The 27,681-nt window shown below is 61.6% G+C and overlaps 3 protein-coding genes across 7 annotated transcripts; 1 reads left to right on the top strand and 2 right to left on the bottom strand.

Moving 5' to 3' along the window:
* Window positions 1-218: 218 nt before the first annotated feature.
* FTSJ3 (FtsJ RNA 2'-O-methyltransferase 3) lies at window positions 219-7,374 on the bottom strand. Of its 3 annotated transcripts, none has more exons than XM_087770396.1 (22): window positions 7,081-7,374; window positions 6,647-6,773; window positions 6,452-6,557; window positions 6,192-6,238; window positions 5,927-6,006; window positions 5,678-5,777; window positions 5,314-5,508; window positions 5,118-5,233; window positions 4,460-4,564; window positions 4,183-4,283; window positions 4,028-4,108; window positions 3,780-3,938; window positions 3,282-3,417; window positions 2,966-3,171; window positions 2,726-2,846; window positions 2,536-2,629; window positions 2,134-2,281; window positions 1,954-2,030; window positions 1,701-1,803; window positions 1,381-1,564; window positions 1,185-1,279; window positions 219-904 (listed from the first exon to the last, which is right to left on the bottom strand). In XM_087770396.1, exons 2-22 carry the CDS (start codon window positions 6,711-6,713, stop codon window positions 715-717), a joined length of 2,511 nt encoding a protein of 836 aa, XP_087626522.1. In that variant the 5' UTR covers window positions 6,714-6,773; window positions 7,081-7,374; the 3' UTR covers window positions 219-714. The 3 variants fall into 3 exon arrangements, with proteins under 3 accessions (XP_087626522.1, XP_087626523.1, XP_087626524.1); XM_087770397.1 differs by having other exon boundaries at window positions 7,087-7,374; XM_087770398.1 differs by having other exon boundaries at window positions 7,095-7,374.
* A 77-nt stretch (window positions 7,375-7,451) lies between these two features.
* PSMC5 (proteasome 26S subunit, ATPase 5) lies at window positions 7,452-11,302 on the top strand. 2 transcript variants are annotated; one of them, XM_087769887.1, is made up of 12 exons: window positions 7,452-7,588; window positions 8,074-8,145; window positions 8,575-8,644; window positions 8,821-8,918; window positions 9,302-9,358; window positions 9,461-9,691; window positions 9,841-9,967; window positions 10,116-10,306; window positions 10,387-10,485; window positions 10,623-10,733; window positions 10,805-10,891; window positions 11,190-11,302. In XM_087769887.1, exons 1-12 carry the CDS (start codon window positions 7,550-7,552, stop codon window positions 11,241-11,243), a joined length of 1,236 nt encoding a protein of 411 aa, XP_087626013.1. In that variant the 5' UTR covers window positions 7,452-7,549; the 3' UTR covers window positions 11,244-11,302. The 2 variants fall into 2 exon arrangements, with proteins under 2 accessions (XP_087626013.1, XP_087626012.1); XM_087769886.1 differs by having other exon boundaries at window positions 9,302-9,691.
* Window positions 11,303-11,362: 60 nt separating this feature from the next.
* Window positions 11,363-27,005, bottom strand: SMARCD2 (SWI/SNF related BAF chromatin remodeling complex subunit D2). Of its 2 annotated transcripts, XM_087769884.1 has the most exons (13): window positions 26,726-27,000; window positions 18,848-19,032; window positions 16,596-16,638; window positions 15,886-16,008; window positions 15,630-15,749; window positions 15,365-15,460; window positions 14,206-14,307; window positions 13,754-13,915; window positions 13,382-13,479; window positions 13,014-13,149; window positions 12,807-12,929; window positions 12,607-12,708; window positions 11,363-12,500 (listed from the first exon to the last, which is right to left on the bottom strand). In XM_087769884.1, the coding sequence occupies exons 1-13, from the start codon at window positions 26,882-26,884 to the stop codon at window positions 12,447-12,449; spliced, it is 1,503 nt and encodes a 500-aa protein (XP_087626010.1). In that variant the 5' UTR covers window positions 26,885-27,000; the 3' UTR covers window positions 11,363-12,446. The 2 variants fall into 2 exon arrangements, with proteins under 2 accessions (XP_087626010.1, XP_087626011.1); XM_087769885.1 differs by lacking the exon at window positions 13,754-13,915 and having other exon boundaries at window positions 26,726-27,005.
* Between the last annotated feature and the right edge of the window lie 676 nt (window positions 27,006-27,681).

The following is a 27,681-nucleotide window of genomic DNA, read 5'->3' as shown; positions in this document are numbered from 1 at the left end:
TCGGGGCAGGGAGGGTGGATGTCAGGCACGCCAGCTGCTGTTCAGCTGCTTTGCCAGAGATAAAACGAGGCGGGCCGAGGCGGTGGGCTCCCCGAGGCGGTAGCAGAGGTGCGCAGACCCCATCCACGCTACGCTCCTCTCTACCAACCAGTGCATGAAGGGAGAGGGCAGCTCGCAGTGCAGGCCCCTCACCTCATCAAGACGCAGGCCACATCCTGGGGCATCCTCAGACCAGGGTTTTATTCTGCTGTAACCGAGGAGCCGCTCTGTGCAGACCACAGACACCCGCCTGCCTCAGGGCTCAGCACCCACCGTCCTGCGACTTCGGTGACAAATATGGCCCAGGGAGGCGTCCCCCTGAGCCACAACCTCTGGGGACAGCTGGCGTGGATGCTCATGCCACCTCCGCAGTGCAACAGTCTCCCACAAGAGCCGGCAACAGTGAGAGACCTGGAGATGCAGCCACACAGTGAGCACGAGAAGGGGGTCAATGCTACAGCACTGAGGCCAAATAAACCCTCCCTGCCCCACCAGGGGACAGGAGGCAACGTCACATCAAGGCACTAAGAGCAACGTGTGGCTAAGTCACAGCCCTGTCCCCACAATGAGGGAGAGTGGCAGGGCGAGCCGGCTGCTCCCAAGGCCGTGGTGGGAGGACAGGAGCCAGTCGTGCCCCAGGCCGAGTCCCTCGCCGAGGCCGGAGCTGGTCCCACATCACTTATGGCGTTTTTTCTTCTGTTCTTTGCGCTTCTGAGCCCTCACGTCCTTCTTCAGGCGGCTGTCAACGACCTTGAACTGGCCCTTGACACCAGGAGGACGGCGCACCCGGCGTCCTACGCCTTTCTTAGCCACCAAGTAGGTGACCTGCCGCTTCTCCTTGGCCAGCCCAGCCTTCTTGTAGATGCTGCAGGAGAACGGCAAAAGATGAGACCGAGACCCCAGCACCCCGGCCCAGCTCCAGCAGTTTGGCTTTGGGATGCATCCAAAGACCAATACTGGGTCCCACCGCTCCTCTGGGGCTCTGTGCCCCAAGATGGGGCTCCCTTGCTTGCTCTCCAACCCCTCAGCCTACACCCGGGTCGAGCCCAGCCCTCTCCAGCCCTGCTGGGTGACGTGCAGGAGCTGTCCCCGCAATCGAGCCCAGCACGACACGAAAAGATCTGGATCCCAGCTTCACCACTCACCGCCGCAGCTGGGCCACCTTCTCCCTCTCCGAGATATCCACCGTGCTCACCACGGCCTCTGCTTTCTTCTTCATCTGCTCCATCTTCTTCAGCATCTGTGGGGACAGCGAGGGTGAGGGACAAGGGGGATCAGAGGAGGGACAGAGCACCTGGGAGGGGGAACAGAGCACCCGTCCAGGGCCACAGCCCCACTCACCCGCCGCTTCTTGCGGGCCTTGGCTTCCGCCACCTTCTTGATGGGGCGGGCGTTGATTTCACGCCAGCGCTGCCGATACGCCTCAACCGTCTGCCGGTCCACGGGAATCTGCTTGCGCCGGTGCTGCTTCTCCTCCTCTGTGAACCACTCCGGCAGCTCTCCCTCATCCTCATTGAAGGAATACCTGCGGGGGGAGAGACTCGGGTGAGCTGTGAGCAGGACACGGGGTCCCCACACCCACACATCTGCCACCCCTGTGGACTGTCTCCTGTTGGGAGACCAAACGCTGCTCCCCCTCCAGCAACCACAGCTGCATGTACCTGTTGAAGGAGTCATCAATCAGGTCCCGCCTGGCCTTTTTGGAGGTGGCGATGACGGAGCCGAGCGCCAGGCCCTCTGCGTCCAGGACACGGGCTCTTTTCACTGCAGCATATGGAGAGATTAGAGCTTGGCCTAATCTGCAAGCAGCCCTGCCAGTGCAGAAAAGCACGGTCCGACCCTGACTACTGTCCATAACGAGGGACACCGGGTATCATCGGATGCACGTGGGTCGAGACAGCACCTCCCACTCACCTGGGTTCTCAATGGGCACCACCTCGAAGCCACATGGCTCGACACGGCCCCGCTTCCTCCCCGCGGGTATCAGTGGCCTGCGGAGAGGAGAGCGGTCAGGGCTGGGGTCCTCACCTCCTCGCTCTCCAGGAGTGTGGAGCTGGGGGAGAACATCCAGACCGCCCCCATCTCAGCCCTCACCTCTCCTCATCGCTGCTGCTGTCATCATCACTGCTCTGCTCATCTTGCGCTTTACCAGCATCGGGCCCCGTGTCTGCAACAGGCGGGGGCTCAGCTGCAGCTTCCTCCTGGGGGGCCAGCGCCTTCTGCCCTTTCCTTGTCGCTTTGTCTGGGGAAGAGGAACCACTGGCTGAGAAAGGGTTGAGGCAGACCCCGTTGCAGATCATTCCTTTAGAGACCCAGCTCGTTAATGCTACGCTAATGCCAGCTCGTTATTTGTGTAATGATACAGGCTGGAAGCAACCTCAAGCTCTCCAGTCCTGCTGAGAGCAGTGTCCACATGGTGGCTTGATCCAGTGCCCCAGACCGGGCCGCAGGGCTGTCCCTCTGTGCCCCCTGCCAGCGACACAGCCCCCCACGAACCTCTCTGAGACTCGCGCTGCCTCTCAGCCAACATCTGCGACTGCCCCAGCTCCAGGTCCTCATCCGCATCATCCTCGATGCCGGCAAAGGCATCCTGGGGGTGGGGAGCAGAAGGTCAGGGGACGCAGGGCAGACCTGGGGAGCTGCTGGGGCTGAGGCTCTCTGTCATTTCTGCCCCAGTAGGACTCACCTTCCCAAACCACAGGCTGGTCTGCCGTTCTTCCAGCACCGACTTCTCCTCCAGGGGTACCAGCAGGGGATTCTCCTCTTCCTCCCCTTCCTCCTCCTCTTCCTTCTGCTTAAACTTCACCCTGTGACAGACAGCAGCAGGACCAGTACTCCCCACCCATGATGGGGTGTGCCCACTGCCAGATACTGGAGCTGCTCCAAAGGAAGCCCCTGCCCCGGGGAGGACTCTCCTGGCCCTCACCTTTTTGCACCCTGCTCTCGCCTTTCCCGCTCCAGCCGGCGCTGACGGGCCTCTATCTCAAGCAGCTCCTCTGGGTCCAGATCGCTGGCCAGAGACACATCATCCTCTTCCTCATGATCTGAGATGCAAATGTCATCGTCCCCTGGTCCTATCTCCAGGAGGGCATCTGCTGACGCCATGTCCCCCCGGGTCACCTCGTTCAGCAGCTGCAACACAAATGAGACTGGAGTCATAAGCTACAGCGCGTCAGCCACGTGCCTGCCACTGCCCCGGCCCCGATGGCTCTGGGAGCCTGGCCTCCCCCTGCCCCACGCACCGGAGTCCTCTGGATAGTCCGGAGGGAGAACATGCTGGTGTCACCATCATCGGCGATGGAGACACCAGGGAGGTCCATCTTCAGCTCCACGCGCTCACGCTGCTTCCGCTGTTCCTTCAGGATCTTCTTTTTCTTTCTAGCGAAGAAGGCAAAGGAATGAGGCCACACTGTCTCCCTCCCCACACACACACATCCCAGTGGCTCATCCACTGCCACATCGGTGCCAGATCTCCCCCAGGACAGGGGGAGAGCAGCACTGCCATCCCTCTGTGAGGGGTCCCCAACCCTGGGGCAGAGGGGGCCCACGCCAGCTTGGAACTGCCGCTTCACCTGCCCGGAGCAGCAGACAACCCCGAGGACCCCAGACCCACAAACCCCACCTGCTGTCGACAGAGGGACAGGCTCTGACCCAGCCACCCTCTGTCCCCATCGCTACAGCCCCCCTGTGCTCTGCTGGCCCTGTACTCCCCCATCTCTCCTCATCTGAGCGCTTTTTACCTCTTTAACTCTGCCAGCTCCTCGGCCTTCATCTCTGCCAATGCCAGCTCCACCTCCTCCTCTTCCTCTTTCACCACCTCATCAGCTGCGTCTTTTGGCAATGTCTTCTTCTCCTTCTTCTCCTCCTCTTTGCCTTCTTCCTCTTCACCAGAGCTCAGGCTGCCAAAAGGAAGGAGCTCAGACCCCCTCTCCTGGTGGCAGGCCCAGCCCACCGCGTTGGCGCCCTGGGGAAGCCCTGTTGTTCCTACTTGATATCCAGCTCCTTTGCCTGTTCTTTCAGCTTTTTAGCCAAAAAACGCCGCAACTTCGTCCTCCAGTTCAGCAGGGCTCTGTGCGGGGAGGCAGGCTGTTAGAGACACCCACCGGGCCCAGCATAACGGCCTGTCCCAGTCCTCCCCAGTACCTGAGCTCTTTTCGTCCCAGCACACGGATGTCCTTGCAGCACTGACGCAGCTCCTCCGTGGTGGAACTGTGATTCTCCAGCTCACCGTCCCCCAGCGTGATCTGACAGAGCAGAGGGAAAGGGCTGTTATGCCTGAGCCCCAGCTCCTGCCCTGCCTCCCCTCCGCAAGAACAGGAACAGGGCCGTTGCTGGGTCACCCGGCTCCCTCTTTTCATGGCTCTGTACTCCTGGGGACGTCTCAGGGGCCACCACGATCCCCCTCGCTTCAGGCACTCACCTCGTTGGCCTTGGAGAGGAAGTCCACAGGGTTGGGAGCCTTGAGGAAGTCCATCAAGGTGAATCGGTGGTAGAGGGTCGTGTCGCCATCTGCGTAGCCTTCTGCCTACAGGAGAACGGAGCTGTATGAGCCAGAGCAGGGCACATACAAGCAGCTTCAACCTCACCTAAAGGGTGAATGATGTCACGTAACCCGTGTCTTGCTGCAGCGTCCACCTAAACGTGCCCACAGGCCTTACAGACGAGGGCAAGTTACCAGCCCCAACCTGCCAGCTCCACGGCGTCTCCCAGTCCCACCTCGGACTCAGAAAGGTGACGACAGAGGTTTGTGTCAGCTCCATGCCCAGCTGAGGCCACTTAACATGGCCTTTACTGTCTTGTGTCCTAAAGACACCTCACAGAGACACAAACCCAGCCGCCAACCGTTGCAGGAAGGGTTTTACCGATCCATCCCCAGCCTCGCAACTTGTTCACCGCCTCCCCATCACCACACCACCTTCTAAGGCTGTAAACCTCCCCAAAACTGGCTCTTCCACCACTTCGCATCCCCAGACCTTTCATTTTCCTGAGCAACTTGGCTTATTACAATCTCTTTGGCCCCAATCCCCAGCCCCTTTAGTGTGTGTTTGGCCTCGCTGCCCAGCGAAGCAAGCTCATACCTTTGGCTTCTTTTTGCTGACTAACTCGCTAACAGACTTAGTCTGAACCTCCACCTCCTTGAAGGCATATTTTGGGTCAAAAAACTTGCTGTCGATTTTGTCTGGAGCCTGATATCCTGGGATGGAGAAATCAGAGACATCAGCAAGTTTTTCCCAGCCCCATCCTAGCGGCTGCAGGTCTCCCCCAGCTGCTCACCCTGGCACACCACGAAGATCTCAGCGGACTCGTTGCGGGACGCTTGGGGCTTGGTGGCCTGGACCTTGCTGAAGAACTGCTGGAAGATCCAGAGAAGCGGTTGGTAGTCCCGGGAACGAAAAACCTTGGTGATGAACCAGCCGCCTTTGCAGAGGAATTCGCAGGCCAGTTTCAGGGCCATGAGGGTCAGGTTGGCTGGAGCAGGAGGGAAAGGCAGTCAGCAGTCGTCACTGTCCCCACCACCCAGCTCTCCGTCCTGCAGCGCACATCGCTGCTGCCCTGCCCTGCTGGGGTATGAGATGTGCCTGCCCTCGTGCCCCCCCAGATGGCACCAGGCCCCAAGCCAGCCCCGTGCGGGCCCCACCTTGGGAGTAGGCATCGTGCACCCAGCTGGCTCCCACGTTGGGTGCTCCGTCGTTCAGCACCACGTCCACCTTCCACGTCTGCAGCTCCTTGCGCAGGGCCTGAGGGATGGGGACACGCGTTTGCCCCACTGACCCCTCTGCAAGAACCAACAGGCAGCACCCCCATCCGCGTCAGCTCAGCTCAGCCCCCTGCCACGGTTCTGCCGGACGGGCGCGTGACGCTTGGGGCAGGGCAGACGGGTTCGTACCTGGCGGCACTTCTCAGTGGTGATGTCTTCCTGCAGCGTCACCACGTTGGGAATGGGCTTGATAGGGACCAAATCCACCCCTGGCATAAGGAAGAGATGTGAACACCACAACCTCTCAAGAGCGGACTCCAGCCTGCCCCACGCGGCTTCCCACCCGCCCTCTCCCCCTACCAGGATCCCCAAATCCAGGATTCCCTTCCTTTGGCCTCATCCAGGGACTGCGGTGGAGGTCCCTGCCCCCAGCCCACCCTCATCCATCACTCACCAATGATCAAGCTGGAAACCGGCATGAATTTGGAAGCCACCTGCAGCCTGGAAACAACAGAAAGGATCAAAGCTACAGCAGGATCCCAGGAAAGCCCTCAGCCTTGAACCGTGCTGCCTGGATGTTTGGGATCAGCTTTGGCACCGGGGACAGAGACCGAGAGGAGCCACCACAACAAAGATCACAAAAGCCACTTCACAGCGAGGTCCCAGGGCAGCTGGCAGCACTGGGCTGTGACCTGGGGCCCTGACACCACTCACCACCCGCCGGGGGCCGCACACAGGTCCAGCAGCGCCCGGGCCTTCTGCAGGAACTGGAACTTCCTATTGAGCTGGAGAAGCTTGAAGGAGGAGCGGGAGCGAAAGCCTGCAGCGGGGAGAGCCACGGGTTACGGATTACCGGGGTTACCGGGGCCGCAGCCCCCCTGCCCCGCAGCCAGCGGGCAGGCCCCTCACCGGTCTCCTTGGCCAAGTGGTAGAATTTGTCCCTCCGGCTCTTGCCCAATTTGCTTTTCTTGCCCATGGTGGCGCCGGGTGCGGCCCTCCGCGGGGTCGGGACCTGCTGTCAGCCGCCGGCACGGACCTGAGGGAAGCGGAGGGGCTGAGCTCGGAGCGAAGGGGAGGGACGGCCCGGCGTCCCCCCGCCACCCCCCAGGCGAACCCCAGCGTCCCCTCAGCGCCCCCCCGCTGCCCCCACCTGCCCCGTGTCCCCCCGGGGCCACCCGCACCCCGCTGCCCCCCGGGGCCTACCCCGGCCCGGGGCCCCCTCCGCCCCGGCACCCCGGTGTCCCCTTCCCCCGCCCAGGCGGCTGCCGCTACCGCTGCCCCCAGCGCGCGCGCACACACACACACACATACATACATATACATACATACACACACATACGTACACATACACACGCACACACGACCCCGCCGCAGCCGCGTGCCCACGCTGTCTTCCCGGCGTGCCTCCCGCGAGCCAGTCGACTTCCTCTTCCGCTCGCCCGCGGCGCCATCTTGGGAGTGGCGGGCCCCTGCCGGCGGGTCCAGGCGGGCTGCCGCGGGCGGAAGAAGTGGAAACGATAACGAGTCCGCTCGGAGGCGCGGCTGCGGGCTGCTCTCGCGCCTCCGGTACCTCGCGATACAGAGAAATCGCCTTTGACCGTACCAAGATGGCGGCAGGCCCCCGACCCGAGCGAGCCACTGCTGCGCATGCGCACTCCCCCCACCAGTGCCGCATGCGCATGCGCCTCTCGCGGCTCGGGGCGGGAGGGCGCTCCGTGCCTGGGAGAGGAAGTGACGCCATGACGCCCGGCGGGCAGCGGAAGGAGGGCGGCGGCCATCTTTAGTGCCGGCAGGAGCGGCGCCGGCGTCCCGATGCCGGCGGAGAAGATGGCGGTGGACGGGCCCGAGCAGGTACGGCCGGGCCGGAGCGGGCTGGAGCGGGGCGCGGCCGCCGGCCGGGGGGTGCTCGGGTCGCGCCGTGCTGCCGCGGGGCTCTGCTGGCACCGGATCGGGTCGGGGCCTGGCGGGCGCCGTGACTCGGCGGGTCCCCGAGGAGGCGGGGGCCGACCGGGACCTGGGTCAGGCCTTGGGGGGTGCGGGGCGAGGCTCCGGGAGGGCCTAGGGAGGAGGGGAAGGGGCGTGCGGGTGGGAACGGTGAGACCCCGGGGGGAAGAGGCGCTTTGGGGCTGCTGGGCACCGGGCCGGGGAGGCAGAAGGTGGGTGGGAGGGAAAGCGGGGACTCGGGACCTGGCCCGGGGGGGTCGGAGGGGGAAATGGGGACCGGAGGGTCGGCGCAGAGACTGACTGGGAGGAGAGATGGTTTTCGAGGCCCTGGGTGGAACGGGAGGCCCTTGGTGGGGCTAAGGCCGGTGCTGGTGAGCTCTGCTCTGTAACAGATGGAGATGGACGATGGGAAAGGCGGCACGGGGCTCCGGCAGTACTACCTGTCCAAGATCGAGGAGCTGCAGGTGAGCCAGTCCCCGCTGCACAGCAGCCTGCCCCAGAACGGCATCGCTGCGGCTCCAGCCAGGACTGCGTGGCCGCGTCCCTACGCCTGCGCTTGCCTCGAGAGCACCCACGGTCTTTGCCGTGCTGCGGGTGCCCCGTTCGGGGCGCGAGGAGGAAGCAGTGCCCCAGGGTGGTATCTACAAGCAGGACCTAGCTTTTGAGTGGTGCAGGCGTATGAGATGACCCTCAGTCCTGCGAGCTGACGGCGCTGCTGTGCGTGCGTGAGGTGTTGCCCAGCCCTCTGCAGTGGGGTTTGGCTGGCTGCATCCTGCTGGGAAGGGCTGTACCCTCCTGGTGCCTGTCCCAAGACAGAGGCCATTGTGCTGGTGCCCGATGATGTGAGTGCTGCCCGGGATGTGGAGGACTCAGCAAAGCTTTTCTCCCAACAGCTCATCGTGAACGAGAAGAGCCAGAATCTGCGGCGCCTGCAAGCACAGAGGAATGAGTTGAATGCTAAAGGTACGGCTCGGCTCCTCTCGTCTTTCTTGCCTGGGGCTCTGTGGCTGGTCCTGCCTGTGGGGCTGGTGGCTCCTGGCCTGGCTACTGGCCACCGTGGCGAGTGCTGCCCCTCCGTCGTGGGCAGGGGGTCTGGGCGTGGGTGCCTGTGGCCGGTGCTGACATCTCTCTCTCTGCAGTGCGCCTGCTGCGGGAGGAGCTACAGCTGCTGCAGGAGCAGGGCTCCTATGTGGGAGAGGTGGTGAGAGCCATGGACAAGAAGAAAGTGCTCGTCAAGGTACAAGGCTGAGCTGTTCCGAGGGCAACCGGGGCTGGGGGGAGCGGGGTGGGGTCCGACAGAGCCTCCCTTTGACCCCACGGGGGTTGGAGCAAGCGTGAGCATGAGCTCTGGGGGGATGTAACAGCCAAAAGAAGTGAAGGGAGAGCTCTTTCTCCAGAGGAGCACACTGCAGCGGCTCTTCTGAGCCCAGACCTTCCCAGGGCGGTGGGAGGCAGCTGCCTTAGGGCTTCCTGGGGGCATGAGGGGGCTGCAGGGAGTTTGGCGGTGGCTGAGCTCTCTGGCTCCTTCCTCCCGCTCCGAGCAGCCGGTGCGGATATCGGATGTGCAACAGGGGACTTCTCGGAGAAATAACTCTCACGGTGGCAACTGCCGCCTTCCAGGTGCACCCAGAAGGGAAGTTTGTGGTGGACGTGGACAAGAACATCGACATTAACGACGTGAGTATCCTGGGGACGCGACTGCTCCCTCCGGGCAGCCTGGCGCTGCCTGCCCCCTCCCCTGCCGCGGGGATGCCGAGCTCCGCTCTGCTCTTGCCGCAGGTGACCCCGAACTGCCGCGTGGCCCTGCGCAACGACAGCTACACGCTGCACAAGATCCTGCCCAACAAAGTGGACCCTCTCGTCTCCCTGATGATGGTGGAGAAGGTTCCGGATTCCACTTACGAGATGATCGGGGGCTTGGACAAGCAGATAAAGGAGATCAAGGAAGTGATCGAGCTGCCGGTCAAGCACCCTGAGCTTTTTGAGGCGCTGGGGATCGCCCAGCCCAAGGCAAGTGCTGCTGCTGTGGGCCTGGGGTAGGGGTCAGCGTTGCCACAGCCTTTTGTCACCCTTTGGGACGTCCCCGTGTCTCCTGTCGGGGTGCGGCTGCCCGTGCGGGCACGGAGAGCGGTGCTGAGGTCCCCGCGCGGCCATTGCAGGGCGTGCTGCTCTACGGACCCCCCGGCACAGGCAAGACCTTGCTGGCCAGGGCTGTGGCCCACCACACCGACTGCACCTTCATCCGTGTCTCAGGCTCCGAGCTGGTGCAGAAGTTCATCGGTGAAGGTAAAAGGGCGCCAGGGGAGGCGGCCGCTTGTGCCGGAGCCCCAGCGAGGGCTCCGGTGATGCTGGGTGGCTTCGGGACAGACGGAAGCACTGTGGCTGTGCGGAGCTGTGCGTGGTGCCAGGGCTCGGCCCTCTCTGCTCCCCGCAGGCGCCCGCATGGTGCGGGAGCTGTTTGTGATGGCCCGGGAACACGCGCCCTCCATCATCTTCATGGACGAGATTGACTCCATCGGCTCCTCCCGCCTGGAGGGGGGCTCCGGCGGGGACAGTGAGGTGCAGCGCACGATGCTGGAGCTCCTCAACCAGCTCGATGGCTTTGAGGCCACCAAGAACATCAAGGTAGGAGGGTGCCGTCCCTGCCTGGGCCCTGCGGTGGCAGCGGGGTGGCCGGAGCGGTGACAGTTGCTCTCCCCATCCAGGTGATCATGGCCACGAACCGGATCGACATCCTGGACTCGGCTCTGCTGCGCCCTGGCCGCATCGACAGGAAGATCGAGTTCCCCCCGCCCAACGAGGAGGTAGGCGGGGGACCCCTCCGCACGCCCCAGCTCTCCCTTGGTCCCCTGCTGTCCCCGGGGGGGAGCATGTTGTCCCCAGCCCTCTCGGGCGTGATTCCCGTGACTTCAACCCTGCCTTTGCTGCTGCTCTCCTCCAGGCCCGCCTGGACATCCTCAAGATCCACTCTCGGAAAATGAACCTGACGCGAGGCATCAACCTGCGGAAGATCGCCGAGCTGATGCCGGGGGCGTCGGGCGCGGAAGTGAAGGTGAGCCGGGGGCGCGGCGGCGGCGGGGCTGGCGGAGGGGGAGCGGCGGGTGACGTCCCTGTCCCTCGCAGGGGGTGTGCACAGAAGCTGGCATGTACGCGCTGAGGGAGAGGCGGGTGCACGTCACGCAAGAAGACTTTGAAATGGCTGTCGCCAAGGTAAGCGCCGCGGGGGAGGCGAAGGGGGGGCTGCTGGCGGGTTCCTCCCAGAATGGGGAGCTCTGGGGACAAAGAACGGTGTCAAGGGGGATGTCCCCAAGTTCTTAAGCTGTGGGTGACACGGAAGAGTCGGTGGAGACCCCTCCCGGGGCTGCGGTGCGCAGCCGGAGCCTGGCTGGAGCTGGAGGCTGCAGTGCCTTCCCCGTGCATCGGTATTGGGGTGCTTTTGGGGTTATTGGCACCCAAATGGGGGAGCAGGAGGGGGCCTGGAACCAAGCGTCTCCTCCTCCCTGCCCAGGTGATGCAGAAGGACAGCGAGAAGAACATGTCCATCAAGAAGCTGTGGAAGTAACGGTGAGGCTGGGGCGGCTCCCGGGGCCGCGTTGTCTCAATAAAGTGCTGCTATGGCCACGCCTGCGCGCTGATTTGGGGAACAGGGGGGTGGAGGACTTCAGCACACGCACACAGAGCTGCTGCTAACTGGTTTTATTAGAAAATATCCAAAATAGACAAAAAATGGTTACACAAGAGGCAGAGCAGGCACCCCTGAGCCGTACACCCTGGGAATATGTAAACGCCCCCCTCCCCTCTGCCTGCGCCCGCCCGGAGGAGGCTGCGCCGCGGGGAGCCTGCGGGCGGGGGGCCGGCGGGGTTAAGGCACTTCAGCGGCTGCAGCGGGTGGCGGCAGCGTCCCCTCAGCCCAGCGCTATGGTCCCCTGGCTCCCCGGCATCTCCAGTTCTCCCAGTGCCCCCGCTGCCCGCAGGCTCCCCAGGGGCAGAGCTACCCCCTCCGCCCCCCCCCGAGACCTCCTATCGCGCACAGGACAAGTCGCTAATTAATGTAAAACAGCGGGGGGCGGGGGTGTGGAATAATCAACTGATTGTCAAAAACTTAACGCTAAAAAACTTGGTTACGTATAAAAAGAACAGCTTGGGCCGCGCCAGCCCTCTGAGACCACCACGAACCACTGCATAGATTGAGGCAACTCAATATATTAATCAAATACAAACCCACTGTACAAAACGCTTTTTTTTTTTTTTTTTTTTTTTATAAAACCTGTTCACAAAAATAGTGCAAAACGTCGGGCACCAGCGCCGGGGGGAGAGCTGGCGTTTGGAATGACAAAACTTTGGTTGACGAGGGGCCGGGCTCAGGGAGGGCTGGCAGGGCAGGCAGGGCAGGCAGCGCCTCCCCGTCGGCACGGGCAGCTTTTCCCTGCCGGGCAGCGACTCCAGGAGGGTTTTTGGCCAGAGGAGGGGAGGAGGGCTGCGTTCAGTGCTACGGGGAAGAGGCGAACAGCACGATGCGAAAGCGGGAGGCGTTAATGCAGCAGAAGGGCTGCAGCGGGACTTTGGGGGGAACCGGGAGACCCTCCGCTGTGCTCTGCCTGCGGCTAGAGCTTCCCGGCCGAGGGGAGCCCAGGGGTGCTCGTGGCTCCGAATCCCTCCAGGCACGTAGGCTTTGTGCAAGTGCTGTATTTGATTCCAGTAAGAAGTACCGTCAGGCTCAGGCAGCAGGGAGAGGAGAAGGAGCTCCCGAGCCCCCACCAGCCCCTTAGGTGAGGCGGATCCCGAGCACTTGTTCCAGTTCCTGCCGACGCTGCTGGACCTGGAGGAGAGGAGGGCGGTCAGGCAGGGAGAGGGGCTGCCCCAGGGAACCCCCCGCCGCCATCCCGACCCGCTGCAGCACCCCGCTGGCCCGCCACGCAGCCCACCTTGGCGAAGATGTGTCTGCCCACAGCCTCCTGTGCCCAGGGCTGCTGGTAGAACTCGGCTCGCCGCTCCTCCTCGGGGTTCCCGATCACGTCCGTTATGATCTGAGCAAAACACGGGGTGGGGGACACACGGGGTGAGCACCAGGGCCAGACCCCGCCCCCCCCCCAGCCCCTCGCCCTGCCTTGCCCCAGGGCTTTACCTTGAGGTCCCTCCTCTGGGATTTGATCCATTCCTGGATGAAATCCTGCGGGTTGTTGCTGAAGCTCAGCATGAAATCGCGTTGCGTCTTCAGCTGGTTGATGGATTCGATGGTCTCGTGAATCTGGGGAGATGACAGGGGGTGAGAGGCAGCTGTGTTCCCCCAGAACAGAACACCGAGCTCCCTGCGGCCACCCCGTCCCCGCACCTTGGCATCCAGGGAGGCGATCTCCTGCTGGTTGGTGGTGGAAGCCAGGAAATTGCTCATCTGAGCTTTCAGGGGATCGTCCACCTCCACGTCGATGTCATAGCAGGCCGTCTTCTTCTGGTCATTGGGGTCCACGCTGGGAGGAAACGGGGTGCAGGGGTGGATCAACTCCCCTGACAGCAACACCCGTACCCCCCCTGACTGCCCCAAAAAGCCCCCACGTTTGTTTGGCTGATTCTTCCCCTCCCAAGTGACTTGTGCTCACTGCCGCTTTGGGCTGGAGACCTCGTAGCCCCCGCAGGTGCTGCCCTCCCCTCCTGCACCCTGGTGGGGAGGCACCCTGCCCCTCCACCCCCCAGAGCCCCTACCTGATGGTGTGGTTGATGATGATGGGATCTGGGTGCTGCAGGAGCCCCGCCAGCTTCATGGGGATCTCCGAGAAGCGCATGCGGATGCAGTTAAAGATCTGGAGGGGCAAAGCAGAGCGTTTGTTGTCCATGGCAGGGGCTCCTGCCACCCGCCACAGAAAGGGCCAGGCAGGAGGAGGGGACTTGCCCAGCCCTGGTTTGTGCATGGCAAGCTGGTGGGTGCAAACCCCTGGGGGAGGGGCATGAACTGAGGCTGGGCAGTCTGGAGCGTCTGTTTTGAGCCAGAAAAGATGCTTTTTGTGGCCTTGCTGGAAGCGGGAAGGGTGCTCTCCTCCCAGCGAAGCGTGCTGGTGCCGCGGGGCGAGGGCTGACCTGGCGGAAGTAGCGGTTGCAGTTGATGTACTCCTTCTCGTGACTGTCCTGCAGCTTGTTGTGCTTGATGTAAAGCCAGAGTGCCTGCATGATGCTGGCGCGGGTCTGGGTGTGCACCCCGAGCAGGCGAGCCAGGCGAGGGTCCAGTTTGTACTGTGGTGGCTGCAGGGACAGGCAGGATGAAGGGGGTCTGGCGCTTGGAGGGGCCCCGCCTGCAGGCATGCTGCCCCACACAGCCCTTGTCACACACGTGTGTCACCGCAGGCTGCAAGGTCTGTGCCTGGGGCTCTCTGTGCTCTTTTCCGTCCCCACAGCCCCCCAACAGCCTCATATTAAGGCTCTGCCCCAGCCCAGGCCCGTTTGCCCCCGCCGGACCTCCCCGCACAGACGAGCCGTGCTGGAGGAAGGGCGGCAGGGCACGGCCAGCACCCGCGAAGCCCTGGGGCCCCTACCTGGTGATCCAGCATGAGCAGCAGAGTGCATTTCACATTGACGTCGCCGGGACGCTTCACTTGGAAGCCATCAGTCTCCTGGGTTGTGGGCAGCCGGTGCCACTATGAGAGACCAAGGGGACATCGGTCAACTCCAGGACCATGACAAGCCACCCGCTAAACAGGCTTTGTGTCTGCAGCCAGGAGCAGAGCGCGCCGGTGCTCAGGCTCTGCGCAGGGGTTCAGCAGAGGCAGACAGCCTGGATCCCACCCCTGCCGAATCTGGGAGTCTGACCTCAGCGGGCTTCAGCCAAGAGCCCACCTGGTCCAACAGATACAGCTTGATGTGCTCCAGCCCGGAGGCAGATGGGAGTTTGGATGGGCTGGGGGAGTTACAGCCCTGAGCACCTGATGTCAAGGGCTCAAACAGCTCCTGGAGTCAACGCAGGATCAATCCTGCCTCAGCCAGCGTAGGGGCTGGGCATCAGAGCTACTCTCACAAATCACCCCACGCGCAAAGGGGATTCACCACCACAGAAACAAGCATTTCGCAGGGCAAAAAGTGTGATCTGGGTGCAGGGAAAGCCTGCTCCGCGCAGGAGCACCCCAAAAAAGGTCTGATCTCACTCATAGGCAGGGCTTAATCTCCCCGAGGACCTTCCAGCCAGGCAGGGGGCTGGGAGGCAACGGGGAGGACCCTTCTCCCCACTTGGCACTGGGATGCACAGATGAGCCTTTCTGTGGCATCGCCACCTGTGTTGGGCCTTGTATTTGCAAATCTGTGGGGCCCAGAGCTGCTGAAGCTGCCTCTCAGAGCCATGGCCTCACTGCAGCCCCACACCTCGCGGCTCTAGCTGCATACTTGCAGGCGTGAGGGGGTTAAGAGCCGAGGGGACAGCGGTTGCTGCCAGGAGCTGTCACTGCTGGCCACCAGCCAGCACCAGGGAGGAAAACACAGCTGTAAACTTGAGCCTGGAAAGTTCGGCACTGAGCCCTGGCACCCAAAAGCACCTTGCTCAACCCCCTCTTGCAGTGGGACAGGCGCTGGGCTGGGGAGCCAAGGGCCTGCAGGGTAAGCGGCAGGACCACGTCCCATCGCCCGCTGGGGATCACAGCTCTCCCCACCCTGCCCGGGGTGCGGAGCCAGCCCCGCAGCGCGGCCGGGAGCCTCCCATCTCACCTCCACCAGATGGTTGTCTGGCCCGTACAGCTCTTTGTCCAGCTCAATGACGAGGCTCTTAAAAAAGGAGGAGAACTTCCTCTTCTGCTTGCTCGGCTGCAAAACAGAGTGGGAGAGGCTTGGCCTGACACCACCAGCCACGGAGGGCCCCAGCCCAAACACTGCCTCCAGCACCCAGCGAGCAGAGGGCTGTGTCCACCCCCGCCAAGCTCTCAGAGCACCAGTGCTCCTCCCGCAACCAGTTCATCCCTGCCCGTATCCTTACATCCTCCAGCAGTTTGCCCTCCACGCGTAGCTCCCAGGAAGCCACACGCTCACCACCCTCCCCTTCTTCTTTGGCTGGGGTGAAAGTGTTGGAGATGTAAATCCTCAGCTTCCGCTTTTGCTGTGGAATAGGAAAACAGAGAGGGGGGATGCTTGGAGCGAGAGGGTGGCTGCCAGCAGCCACAGCAGCACCTGCCTCGTACACGCCCACCCCACCCAGCTGCTCGCCCTCCCAGCCAGCCAGGGCTGCCACACACCGTCAGCGGTTTCTTAATGGCCTCCTGAATCTCCATCCTCTTCCGAGCGATGGTTTGGTCCAGCTTGCGCTCAAAGGCGAGGAGGTCCATGTAGGCCTGGGATTCTGGGACCAGTTCCCGGATCTGTCAAACAGAAACAATCAGTCCCTTGCGTGCTGGGATGGGGTTGTGTCCCCGACGCCAGCCCCAGCAATGCTACCGGTGCCGGGCTGACACGCCAAGGAATCACCAAGTGACAGATCCAGCACAACAGCACCAATTCCTCATTTTAAATGAAGACTACAGCCCTGCAACGCGCTCTCCAAATCACTGAGCTGGACTGTGGACCCCAGTTTGGAGCCTGTCAGTGTGTCCAGCAGCCTGCCCGGTGTCACAGGCAGGTAATGGATTGTTAAGAGGGACCCCCAGGAGAGGCTTAGGGTCCTCCTGGGGTCTCCACCCCAAGTCACTGCTGCTCCTTGCTTGCCCAAAGTCCTGCTTGCCCAATTTGGGCACACCCCAAACCTCTCCTGCCGCCCCACAGGAAGAGACAGAAATCCTCCAGGTCGGTTTGGGACCAAGCAGAAATGGCCAGTGGGCAGGGGGCGGCTCAGCAAGATCCTCCTCCTCCTGGGGACCTCATCACCCCGGCTGCCCTGGGAAGGCAGCGCAGATGCACCACCTCCCTCCAGCAGCTCAGCTCCTTCCGCAGGCACCGAGGCAGCACTCACCCTCTGCGGCAGGACCTTGTCAGCCATCTTCCTCCTTTTCACCCTATAAAAAGCATAGACAGGCAAAAAGAAAAATATCACACTGCAAGCTCTTGCAGGACACCTTGTTGCCTGCCTGGTGGGAAGCTGCTGCATGTCCCACGCTCGGGCAGCAGTGGGTCTCAGGGGACAACACCAAGCTCTGCTTGTACGCCAGGAGCCCAGTGGCTCTTTTGGCCCTATCCAGGCCACGACTGGGGCCAGGCTCTGGGGAGGGGAGTCACAGCGGCAGTGCCAGCTGCGTGCCACACGGATGGCTCACTCTGAGCCAGGTGTCAAGGCTCCCACTGCAGTGAAGAGGTCTGGGGGAGCAGGTCCCCTTTCAGGGCTGCTCCATGTGACAGGAACTTTGGACTTGCAGGAGGGGAGCAAAGAAAGGCTGTAAGAGCATCTCGAGCACAAGCCTGTGGATTAGTGCTAGGAAAGCAAATGAGTAAGAAATTACAACCCTGTGGGCAAGCCAAGATGACTCCGGGGGGAAGGTGTTGGACATCTAGAGCCTGTCACCAGGGAAGGAAATCCAGTCCCTGGTTTCAGTTTGCTTTGCTGCTGCTGCCTGCTAAAGGTGCTGCAGGACAGGAGCAAGAAGGTGGTAAAGCTGCAGGCATGCTCCCGTCTGCAGGATGGCATTTCCAAGTTTCCTTTCTGGAAGTGGCAGTCACATTCTCCCAGTGCTACAAACCAAAGCCCTGTTCCAGGAGCTCACTTAAAAACAGCTTAAAACAAATCAACTTTGCCAAGGCAGAGCCAAAATCATTGTGGGTAGAGGACACAGAGTGGCCTCTAGAGCCACAGCAGGGCTGCAGCCTTGCTCAGAGCCATTTTAGCTCTCTCCAAGCTTGTAGTACCCTGTCAGACCACAGGGCCCTGGGCTCTCCTCCCCTCCCACATGCTGCAGGCTCCCGGCCCTGTCAGCCTGAGCCCATCCCGATGCCCCGTTAAATTCACGCTCAATGCCTGGATACTCGGGAAATGCTCTCCTCCCATTCTGCTGCACATGTGGGGAAGAGATGGGGCAGAGTCCAGCAGGCAAAGGGAAGTCCCTTTCCCTTGGCAGCACGTGAAGCAGCAGAGCAGCAAATGTGGGCGCTCGTGCTGCCGTCACGAGGTGTCCAAGGTATGCGGGCTGCCCCATGGCCGCTCGCGCAGGAGGACACGCTGGGAGGGCAGCCCTAGCTAAGAGGGGAGTCAGAGCACTTCTTTGAGCTCTTCTTGCTGCATGCTTCCTGCCCTGCAGGGTTTGGCCACCCTATGAGCAGCTGGCAGGTCCTGATCCCCTGATCCGCAGCCGGCTGGGAGCGAGGATGCTCAACCAGCCGAGCATGGCTGATCCCACGCAGCCAGCCCCCAGGAACGAAGCCGCAGCCTTATCTGGCTGCTGACGTCCTTGCAAGCTGCCCCTTGTCCTTAATCCCCAGCTTGCTCTGCAGCACCAAAGGGATGCGCAGGCGCTCTGCAGAGGCTGCGACTCCCTGCGGAGGGATCACAGAGCCAACCAAGCTGTCGGCCACCAGCCCTGCTGCACAGCCAGGGCAGGGAATGGGACCTGAGTATCCGTTAGGACCAAGGGAACCTGCCCTGAGAAACAGCCTCCAGTAATCAAGAAGCCCTCAAGGAAAACAGAAACAGAGCAAAGGAATTAGCAGCACTGTAAACAAGCGGGGAGCTGCTGGCAGAGCCTTGCCTGCGACTTGCTGAGAGCAGCCCTAATGAACAGTCCTACCAAGACCGCAGCGCCGGGGAGTGTCTCTGCAACCTGCCACCCCCGTCCCCCGTTTCCACCTATGTCTGTGCCTGCCAGAGCCAGCACGAACCCCTGTGAGAAGGGGAAAGACCCCGAGGAACCGGTGCTGGGGCCTCTGGCAAGCAAAAACACGTGCAGTGAGGCTTTTCAGTTACTGGCTCGGAGATCAGAGCACGGGGAAGCTGCAAGCTGAGTGATCTCTGTCCCCATCGCTGCCCCCCCCGTCATCACAAAACATGCCAGCCTCGAGCTCTGGCAGGTTTCCCACTGCCGGCGGTGCCAGCCGGGGGGAGTCTGCAGGCAAGCCGTGCCAGCTCCTGCCCTGCTGTGGGCAGCTTGCCCCTCTGCAGCAGGGTGGGGAGCTGCGGGTTTCTGCAGTGAAGTGCAACTGGGACCCAGCGGGTGAAACCAACCCCCTCCAGCCTGCTGCAGGTGTCTGTCCCGGAGCGGGAGGGTGCCAACCCCTTACCCTCTCCTCTGGGTGGCCAGTGGCGGCTGTGCCTGGGGGGTCAGCAGGCGCTTCCTGAAGGGGTCCATCATCGACTGCGGCAGGCCGGGTCTCATCGGGGAGGCTGCTCCGTAGGGGGGAGCTCCCGGTGGTCCCACCTGCAGCCCTGCCATGGGCATCCGGCTGCCTGGCGGCATCCCGGGGCGCTAGCAGGGAAGAGAAGAGAGGAAGAGTGTGCGTTAAACACTGCCCTGTGAGGGGGCCTGACCTTTGCCGGGGACCAGCGGATGCCGTCTGCCCTCTCACTTCTTCCCTGGGAGAGATGTCTGAGGCCGTTCCCTGCTCCGAGGTACAGGCAAGGGACAGGCCAGGGAGGAGCGAAGGACATCAGGAGCTGCGGCATTCCTTGCAGGAAGAGCGATGGGAAAGCAGAACCGGGAGGAGCAGAAGCCACTGACTGCAGGGGAAGCCTGGCCTGCCAGGCGTCACGGAGCCGAAGCCGTGCATGGCCCCGAGCCACCGCCATACAGCAGGAGACATCAGACCTGGAGCTGTGTGGGACCCCCTCACGAGGGTCATTGTCTGCAAAGCCTTCACCCCGGGAACATCAGGGCCTGTGGCGTGGGTTGTGCCATGGGTTCCTCTCTGGAAAGCGGCACTGCTGGCAGATGGAATGCCCGGGAGGGGAGCGGGGCAATCCCGCTTCCTCACGGCACTGGTCATGAGGCCGGCAGGCAGGAAGGAAGCCAAGCTCCTGGGGATGGAGGCAAGAGCTCACCCCCCGCCAGCACGCCAGCTCCAGCCACCATCCTTCCCCCTCCAGGGACCCAGAAAGGGCATTTATGAGCCACGACATGATACCTAACCATTCCTGCAAGGGATCCTGAGCCAGGGCAGCACTCACAGCCCCTCCCCATCCCCTGGAGCAGAGCAGCTTGGCAAGCCAGCACCTGCACTGCGGCTCGCAGGTGCCACCAGGTCTACACCCCACGCATCCCCCCAGGGCCCTCGACAAACAGTCACAGCACCCCACGACCCACCGGCCGTCCCTACGTGTGCCAGCCTACTTCACCAGCAGTCCAAGCCAACAGCCTCCCAGGATCCTTTGATCCTCAAGCTCTCCCCTGCCAAGATGCAAGGCTGGGAGAGCCACCAAGCCAGCAGAGCAGTATTTCTCTCCTGCCGCAGGCTCCTCAACGTGCCAGGACATCCCTCACAGCTCCCCTCCCACTGCCCGGCCGGGGCACACGGCCATGGTGTGGAAGAGAGCAAACGAAGCCACCTCGCTATCCCAAAGGAGCCCAGCAATGCAACACCACGAGCTGATGAGCTTATCTGCATACAGGCATTAACTTCAGCGCAAACCCCAGGTGCGGGAGGGTTGGGAGCACAAGACCATGGCCGGCAGCCTGCCTGTCCTCCGCAGCTTTTACAGGCAGGCTCAGATCTGCAGTAGGGAGGTTGGTTTGATGGCGGCTGGAGCCAAAACCCACTCACCTCCTCCCCAAAGAGGCGGTAAACACAAAACCAAGAGCTCGAGTTGCCCCTGCTCCGGAGCCCGAGGCAACAGGTGTCTCTGCAAGCAGGAGATCCCGAAAATATACCAACCGCTGCATTGAGAAGCGTATTGCTGCTGGGAAGTCAAGCAGCAGCAGGCCACGGGATTAGTGCTGCACGTGGAAGTTCAAAAACACGCACATGAAGCGCAGGCAGAGCCCGTTACACAACCAAAGGCTGCCTCCACCTTTGCTCAGCCTTCCTTTAAAGCAGGACCTTCAGAGCCTGGGCTTGCTAACCTGCCCCTGCTACAGGGCAGGAGCCTGTTTCTTCCTCCCAACAGCCCCCAGACATTTCTCTCCTTTTGATCGGCCACATTTGCACAACTCCTTGTGACAACTGGGACTGCACCAGCATTGCCAAGAGCCGACTGCAGCCAGCAGCACCTCCTCTTTTGTCAAAAATCACAAGGCAAGAACCCAGTTTCTCCAGGTTTATCAAGAAATCTTCTGTGGCCAGGCTGGGGGGAGAGGCAGCACTGAGATCCACACCCTTTGCAAAATTAAAAAAACACAGGCAGTGGGTAAACACTTTGCCAGTGCAGCGTAGCTACAGGAAGACCGCGCTCCCATAATCATGCTGACTCACCTGTCAGGGCTTCTGGAGAACAGATAAACCACAAGAAGAGGCTGTGAAAATTGTCATCAGAAATCTGGGAGCCCCAAGAAAAGTTGCATAGTGCCAAGGCTGCATGCAGTCACCTGCAGCTCCCTAGAGCCACCAGAAGCATGGAGAAGATGGGACGGTTTTCGAGGAAAACCTTGCCCCTGGGTGTTTCTCAAGCCCACGCAGGACATCGTCATCAGTGCCATGGGGAAACCGGTCTGAGGGCAGGCAGGTTCCCTGTGTGACAACATACAACACCACAACCCCTTCCCAAAGCATGCAGATGGGAGAATGCATCAGCAGCTTGCTTGGACTAAGAGGCAACGTGGCCAGAACGAGCTCCCGTCCTTCGGCCAGCGCAGCTCTCACCACCACCATGGCCCCTCTGCCACTCCATGGGACACATTTCTGATCTATCCCTGAAATGAGAGATTCGGAGGCTGGCTGAGTTGGCTGAGAGGGTCTTTGACAGCTCCACATCTTGTGCAAGGTCTCCTGAGTGTCCATCTACTCTTCAGAGGGCCAGAGACTGCTCAGTTACAAGAGGAGACACCTCTGTCAGCAGAGGGAGATTCAGCGCAAGGATGAAGGGATCTGTCATACTTAAGACTTCAACGTCACCTCCACAAACATCTGAGAACCATCAGCCACAGTTAAGCTGCTGGGGGAGCGAGCTCCAGCCCACCAGGGACCCGCGTTTGATCACTTGGATGAGCAAAAAAGGGAAGGCAGAATCCTCCACACAGATTTTTTTTTTTTCCTCTGTTTACCATCAAGATTTGCAAATTGCTAACGGAGGAGCCTCTTGGCAAAGCAGGGCCAGCCTCTGCCTCGTGTTCAATCAGTGACCACATCCCTGTGCGGGGGAGCCTCAGCTCCCTGAAGCCTGCAGGCTCCTAAGACTCAACTCACGCAAGAACGGCACAGCCTTAAATCTCCAGCTAAGCCACGAAGCAGCGTTACAGCCCCGGCGGGGTGAAGCCAGCCTCCAGCCCCCTTCGGAAACCCTGGAAATTAGCAGGATGCAAAGGGGCTTAGAGTCAGGAAATTTTATTAGACTGGCTCAAACCAAGACCTTCTTTAGCTGCCTCCTGGCTACCAGAACCCCTCGTCCCTCCATCCACCCCTTGTCACCCAGGGCAGTGTTGCTGCCCCATCCCCTCCGGGTACTGCCTCGTCCTCCCCTCCCTGCCCCACCGCCCCTGCCAGTGGGGCGGACAAAGGGCAAACCTCGCAAGCTCAGCTCTGAGGAACGAGCTGGACAGCATCCAGCCTTCCCTGCAGAGAGCGAGCGGAGCCGTTTGGAAACGGGACAAAAAAACAGCTTGTTTCTGTTCCCTGCCAAAGCCGAAGGAACGAATGGGGCTGGCTGCGGTTTAGTGGTTCATCCCAGGTCAATGCACAGGCCGCTTGCGTTTGGGAAGCTCTGTTGAGAGTCAGCCTCAGTTGAATCCAACGGGATGCTGGAAGGCTTCCCAATGGACGTTCATTGGCATGACAGGAGCCTCCCCGCCTGCCAAAGGACCCTTTTTGAGGAAGGGCAGGCCAGAAATTGGAGGCTGGTAGCAGAAAGGAGAAACAAGGGGAGCAATAAATTGCAGGATGGATCTGCAAGAAGCAGCCAGGCTGGAGAGCGAGCTTGAAGAAAAGCAGCATTTCAGAAAACAGCTTGAGAGCCTCTTCATCTTCCTTCCAAGACCGCAGCTCTTTTCCTGCAGCTCCCAACAAGGGGGGAAAGGCTCTTCCCCATGCACGTCCAGTTTTGCTCCATCCAGAAAGGTACGACCCAACTTTGTACACACGAACAGTCAGGGAGCGAGAGCCCACATGCATCCTCACCTGGGGCTTTGGGAGCAGAGCCCTGGACGGACGCCAGGCAACAACAGCTCTTCCTGCAAGTTCCTCCCCGTGAGCCCGGATGGCAGCGCTTCCCATTAGGACAGAAGCAACAGCAAACCCTGCTCAAACAGGATTTGAGCTCCATGCCAGACTGGTCTCAAGGAAAGCTCGGTTGCCACTGCTCAACCTGGGGCTTCGGGTGGATCTGGACCAACCGAGTCACCCCCAGCACACCCCAAAACAGTGTTTTTCCCCTCTTTGTTCCTTCTTATCTGCGAGCAAATCCCTCTTGGGAGGGTGCCAGGAAGAGCCTGGGTTCGTGCTGGCAGAGATCTTCATCCGGGAGGTGGTGTTATCGAGATGCCATTGTATGCTGCAAGCTCTTGAGCAGCACCTTGCTCCCACAAGCCCACAAGCTACCCCAACACAGCTCGTCACGCTTGGAAGAGCTGCCCTGTTTTGATACAGGAGAAGCTCCAAGAGTCAGATCACTTCTCAGCTAAAAACCATAGATGAGGAAGTAGTAAATTAAAGAGAGAAGGGCAAAGCAACAGACAAAGACACCAAGCAGATTCAGGACACGTGCTGGCAACGTTTCAAGCAACAGTGGAGATGTCTGGGTCCAGACAAACCTGCCCATCTGCAGCCTCACATCTGAAGCCGCAGATGTTACAGGTCAGAGAAAGGAAAAGTCACGGGGATCCAAATCATAACACGGGCATTAATGCAAGCAGGAACAAGGAACAAGGGTGTTGGGTTCCTGCTTGAAAGAGAAACTCTGGCAGCCTCTAATGCAGCATGGAGGCACGCACAGAAAGAACAGAGAGAGGTGCCAGGTATAAAACACTGCCTTTGGTGGTGCTGCAGTGCTAAACTGCCCAGAGAATGGCTTTGAGAGCTCCTGAGAAGGCCCTGTGGAGGAAGATGGATTGAGAGCCTTCAACAGCAAGGTCTGGAGATGTTTTCCACCTAAGCAGAACTTCACTGTCATGTTTCCCAAGGAGAAACAAAGGGTGCCGTGGTCTCCGTTGTTGCCTTCCTCCCTCTTGCTCCAAGAGGACAGCGTTCATCTGCTTTGTATCGTCACTTTAACTCGAGGCTCGGTCTATGATGAAACCTGCCTTGGAAACCATCTCCCTTGGGAAGGGTGGGGTCACCCAGCCCGAGCAGCATCACAGCTTTCTGGTGCAGCTCCAGCCCTGGCTCATGTCCCCAGGCCCCCTTCAAACCAATCCCAGTCACCCAAGGAACACGAACAGTTCTCCTCGGCTCCCAAGAAGAGCGGGTGGATCTCTCCCGTGCTGCACTACGCCCTCTCCAACATGTCCAGGCCACGCCATCTTTCACCTGGCTCCATACCAGCAACCCACACTTCTCCGGCTCCTCCGTCCCAGCTGCCTGCCCAGGTTTCTCCATGAAGCATGACTCTGCTTTCCTTCACACTGCCGCCTGCCCGGGGACCGGATCACCGAGCCGCAGCTGCTTTCAGGGTTAGGAGTTGCTCGGACTGCAGCAGCCCTCCTGTCTCATGGAAAACAGGATCTTTCTCACCAGCAAGTGCCAATGAAACCCTTTTAACGGAGCACCTAACGAACACTGCTTTTGGCCACCTCTGTGCACCAGCAAAGCATCAGCGTGGGGTAACTTCGAGGCTGGAGCACTGCCTTGCACAGTCCCATCTCCACCACATGGAGCCAAGCCCACTCCCTGCCATGGCATCCATCTGATAACTCGGGAAAAACCTCTGCTAAGCCCCAAACTAGCACCTGAATAAACAGAAGAAAGGCTCCTTACTAAATTTACACTGGCCAGCACAACCTGGATGCTGGGGGCTGGGATTCAGCCTTGGCACCCATGCTGCCACCAGCACAGGGACAGGGACTGGGACGGGGGCTCTGCCCGCAGACCCACTGCCAAGCAGCCCGACAGCTCAGCTGATCACCCTGCTTCTGGAAAAAATCCTCTCCTTCCTGCTCTGGGCACAGCACCGGCACCTGGCTGCTCTGGAAACATCAGCTCCCACAAGGGTCCCAAATCGGTCCCAAAAGGGACTCCCAAAGGGAGTCGTCTTCTTGAATTCCCTGCTTGAGCTGCCAGTAAATAACCAGGAGGCACGCAAGGATGTCAAAAGGACGAACATATGTTTAATAATCCAGTGATTAAAGAGCCCCTAAGCACTTGCTGGCATGGATGAGGGCTGTTGTGTCTCCTAGTGCCCAAATAATGAAGCTCTACATAAGCCAGAGCATAACGGAGCAGAGAACTCCTCTGGGTACGCAGGGGTGGCCACTGGGAGGGGAGGGGCTGCCTTCCTCGGCTTGGGAATTGCAAAACAAAGGGCAGACCCTCTGGATCATACCCGCTCTCCCCTCCCGTGCGCAGGCAGCCCTGCCAACGAGCTGCCAGCCAGATGCAGCTCGCGGCCAGATGCGAGGCACGGCACTTGCCGCCAGCCCCGGAGCTCAACTGGCCCTGCCGACACAGTCAACCCCTGCACCGGCTTGCCGGTGCCAGATACCACGGTGACATACACTCGGTGTACATCACCCTACGCCAGCCGCGCGCTCCCAACACCTGCTACCTGCTGTTATGGCCAGCAACGGGGGGAAAAGCAAGCATATGTTAGCCTGTTTACCCACAGTGGTGAGCGGCTCCTGGCTGCTCCAGTCCGGCTCCAGCTTCCCAGCTGGATTTTGCAACCTGCCGCACGGAAGGTCAGGGCAAACGATCAAGCGCCCGCTCGGCCCAAAACGCCTCCGAGTCGAGTTACTGTCAATTCATGCTCAGACTGGCCTTGGCCGCGCCATCTCACTTTTCAGTGCCGGTCTTTTTGGCGTTTTTAAGGCTACAGGGGGAGGTTGGTTCCTCATCTTGTATTAACGAAGCTTAGAAGCTGGAAATTCCCTCAGCTTGATTTATTTCTTACGTTTTAATTCATGCAAATAAGGCGGCAGCTCTGGAGGAGGCTATCAGCGGCGGATGAGAACGTGTTGCACAACTGGGCTCCTCCATTTCGAGCCTGCCTGGAATATTGTGCTTTACACCAGAAACCTAATAACCACAATAATCACCGTGTACCTAAGAGCAAACCGACAGGCTGCAAGGGGGAGGTGGAAACTTGAGTGTTTGTCAGAATGCACTTCTTATAGAGATGTTCAGGCTGGAAAACGAGTAATTTCTTTTGCTTTTTGAGGAGTGCTCCCTGTTCAGATTTACTTTGCCCCAATATTAGCAAGCGCCTGCTCTCCTTGTCCACCACTCAACCATCTCCCAAGCTTCCTCCTGGAGAGATCCACCCGCAACGCCGAACGGTTGCCTCCACCTTTGCCAAAGACGCAGATAAACAGGTTTCCAGGCGGCTCCGTGCTATGGGAAATGGCTGCGGAGCCGGGCACGGGGCTCGGGCTCCCTCCGCTCCGGGCCCCGGCGGGACCTCACCGGGTAACGGGGCCGGGCACGACAGCTGCTGCCGGGCGCTCACCGGCCGTGGCTGCTGTGGCGGCGGCGGGGAGGCGCTCGGCGACGCTCCCGTCACTTTTACCGGTTTTGGGTCTTTTTTTTTTTAAGAGGGTGGAAAGCGAGAGCACGGCAAGACAGAGCGCGGGGAGGTCACCTACCTAAAAACGGCAGGAAAAGAACATTATCCGGGACTCAAGCTGTGGGCCCCGGTGGAGGCTGGGCCCCCGGGCGAGGCACACGGCGGGAGCTGGCGGAGGCCCGGCGGCCGCTGCCCCGGCCCGCCGCGGGCCCTGAGGCGCAGGGAAGGCCCCAACGGCCGGCCCGGCTCCCTCCGCCCCCGGGGCGGATGGCGGGGCCCCGAGGGGGCCTCCGCGCCCCCCCCCCATCCCCTCACACCGCGCCACTCCACCCCCCCCCCTCCCCCCGAGGCCGCCTCACCTGGTACTGCGCGGCGGCCGGGCCCATGGGGCGGTAGCCCGGAGCGGCGGTGGCGGGAGGCGGGTTGGGACCGCGCAGGATGGCGGGGCCGGGCCCCGGGGGCGGCGGGGCGGCGGCGGGGGGCAGCGGGCTGAGCGGGAAGGTGCCGCGGCCGGCCATGGCGGGGGGGGGGGGGGGGCCCCCGCCCGCGCTGTTTACTCGGAAGCGGCGGCAGCGGCGGCGCCCGGAGACGGAGTCAGCGCGCGGCGCCCGCTGACCCCTCCCCCGGCACGCCCCGCCCCCGAGCCGTGCCCCCGCCCCCTAAAGCCCCGCCCCATAGAGGCCCCGCCCCCAGGCACGGCCGCACCTCCGCGGGGCGGTGCGCACGTGTGTGCGCGCGCGCGCGCGCCTGTACCTGTGCGGGGCGGGGGGGTGGGGGGGGGGGTGTGCAAGGGCGCGTGCTTGCGCGTGCAACGGGTGCGGGCGCGCTGGCGCGCGCGTGAGGAGGCGCTTATGGAGGCGGGCGGGGGTGCAGGCGCGTGGGCCTGAAGGCGCGGGCGTCCGTGTGCGCGGGCGTGCAGGCGCGAGGGTGGGCGTGTCCGTGCGCCTGCGCGGGGGTGCGCGTACACGGGGCTGGATGCACGCGTGGGTAGCGTGCAGGCGCGTGGGTGTGCAGACGGGAGGGTGTGAAGGTGTGCGTGGGTGTGAAGGCACGCGTGTTTACAGACATGAGTGTGAAAGCACGCGTGTGCGTGCATGCAGGCGTGCGGGGTGCACGTCAGGTGTGTGCGTTTGCACGAGCAGCACGTCCGCGTGCAGACGTGGGTGCAACGGCACAGAGGTGCACGGGCACGCAGGGGTTAGGGCGTGCACGTTCGCACGTGAAGCGTGTCCGCGCGTGTGCGGTGGGTGGGTGGGTGTGAGGGCCCGGGCGGGCCCGTGCCCGGGGGGGTGGGTGTGTGCAGGCGCGGGGGGCG

Source organism: Nipponia nippon, unplaced genomic scaffold, assembly GCF_047370975.1.
Source record: "Nipponia nippon isolate SJK-2023a ecotype South Korea unplaced genomic scaffold, ASM4737097v1 scaffold_32, whole genome shotgun sequence".
NCBI classification, from domain to species: domain Eukaryota; kingdom Metazoa; phylum Chordata; class Aves; order Pelecaniformes; family Threskiornithidae; genus Nipponia; species Nipponia nippon.
This window is presented reverse-complemented; position numbering and strand designations above follow the sequence as displayed.

What these genes read in the sequence shown, in the direction of transcription:
- FTSJ3 (XM_087770396.1), bottom strand. Translation starts at nt 6,713, where the DNA reads ATGGGCAAGAAAAGCAAATTGGGCAAGAGCCGGAGGGACAAATTCTAC. An exon ending in GCAAAGGAGCTGGATATCAA is followed by an intron (nt 3,939 to 4,027) that starts GTAGGAACAACA and finishes TCCTTTTGGCAG; the next exon opens with CCTGAGCTCTGGTGAAGAGG. An exon ending in CCAGCCTGTGGTTTGGGAAG is followed by an intron (nt 2,630 to 2,725) that starts GTGAGTCCTACT and finishes CCCCACCCCCAG; the next exon opens with GATGCCTTTGCCGGCATCGA.
- PSMC5 (XM_087769886.1), top strand. Translation starts at nt 7,550, where the DNA reads ATGCCGGCGGAGAAGATGGCGGTGGACGGGCCCGAGCAG. An exon ending in GCAGAAGTTCATCGGTGAAG is followed by an intron (nt 9,968 to 10,115) that starts GTAAAAGGGCGC and finishes TGCTCCCCGCAG; the next exon opens with GCGCCCGCATGGTGCGGGAG. An exon ending in CGTCGGGCGCGGAAGTGAAG is followed by an intron (nt 10,734 to 10,804) that starts GTGAGCCGGGGG and finishes TGTCCCTCGCAG; the next exon opens with GGGGTGTGCACAGAAGCTGG.
- SMARCD2 (XM_087769884.1), bottom strand. Translation starts at nt 26,884, where the DNA reads ATGGCCGGCCGCGGCACCTTCCCGCTCAGCCCGCTGCCCCCCGCCGCC. An exon ending in CGGCCGCCGCGCAGTACCAG is followed by an intron (nt 19,033 to 26,725) that starts GTGAGGCGGCCT and finishes CTTCCCTGCTAG; the next exon opens with CGCCCCGGGATGCCGCCAGG. An exon ending in CCCAGAGGAGGGACCTCAAG is followed by an intron (nt 12,709 to 12,806) that starts GTAAAGCCCTGG and finishes TGTTTTGCTCAG; the next exon opens with ATCATAACGGACGTGATCGG.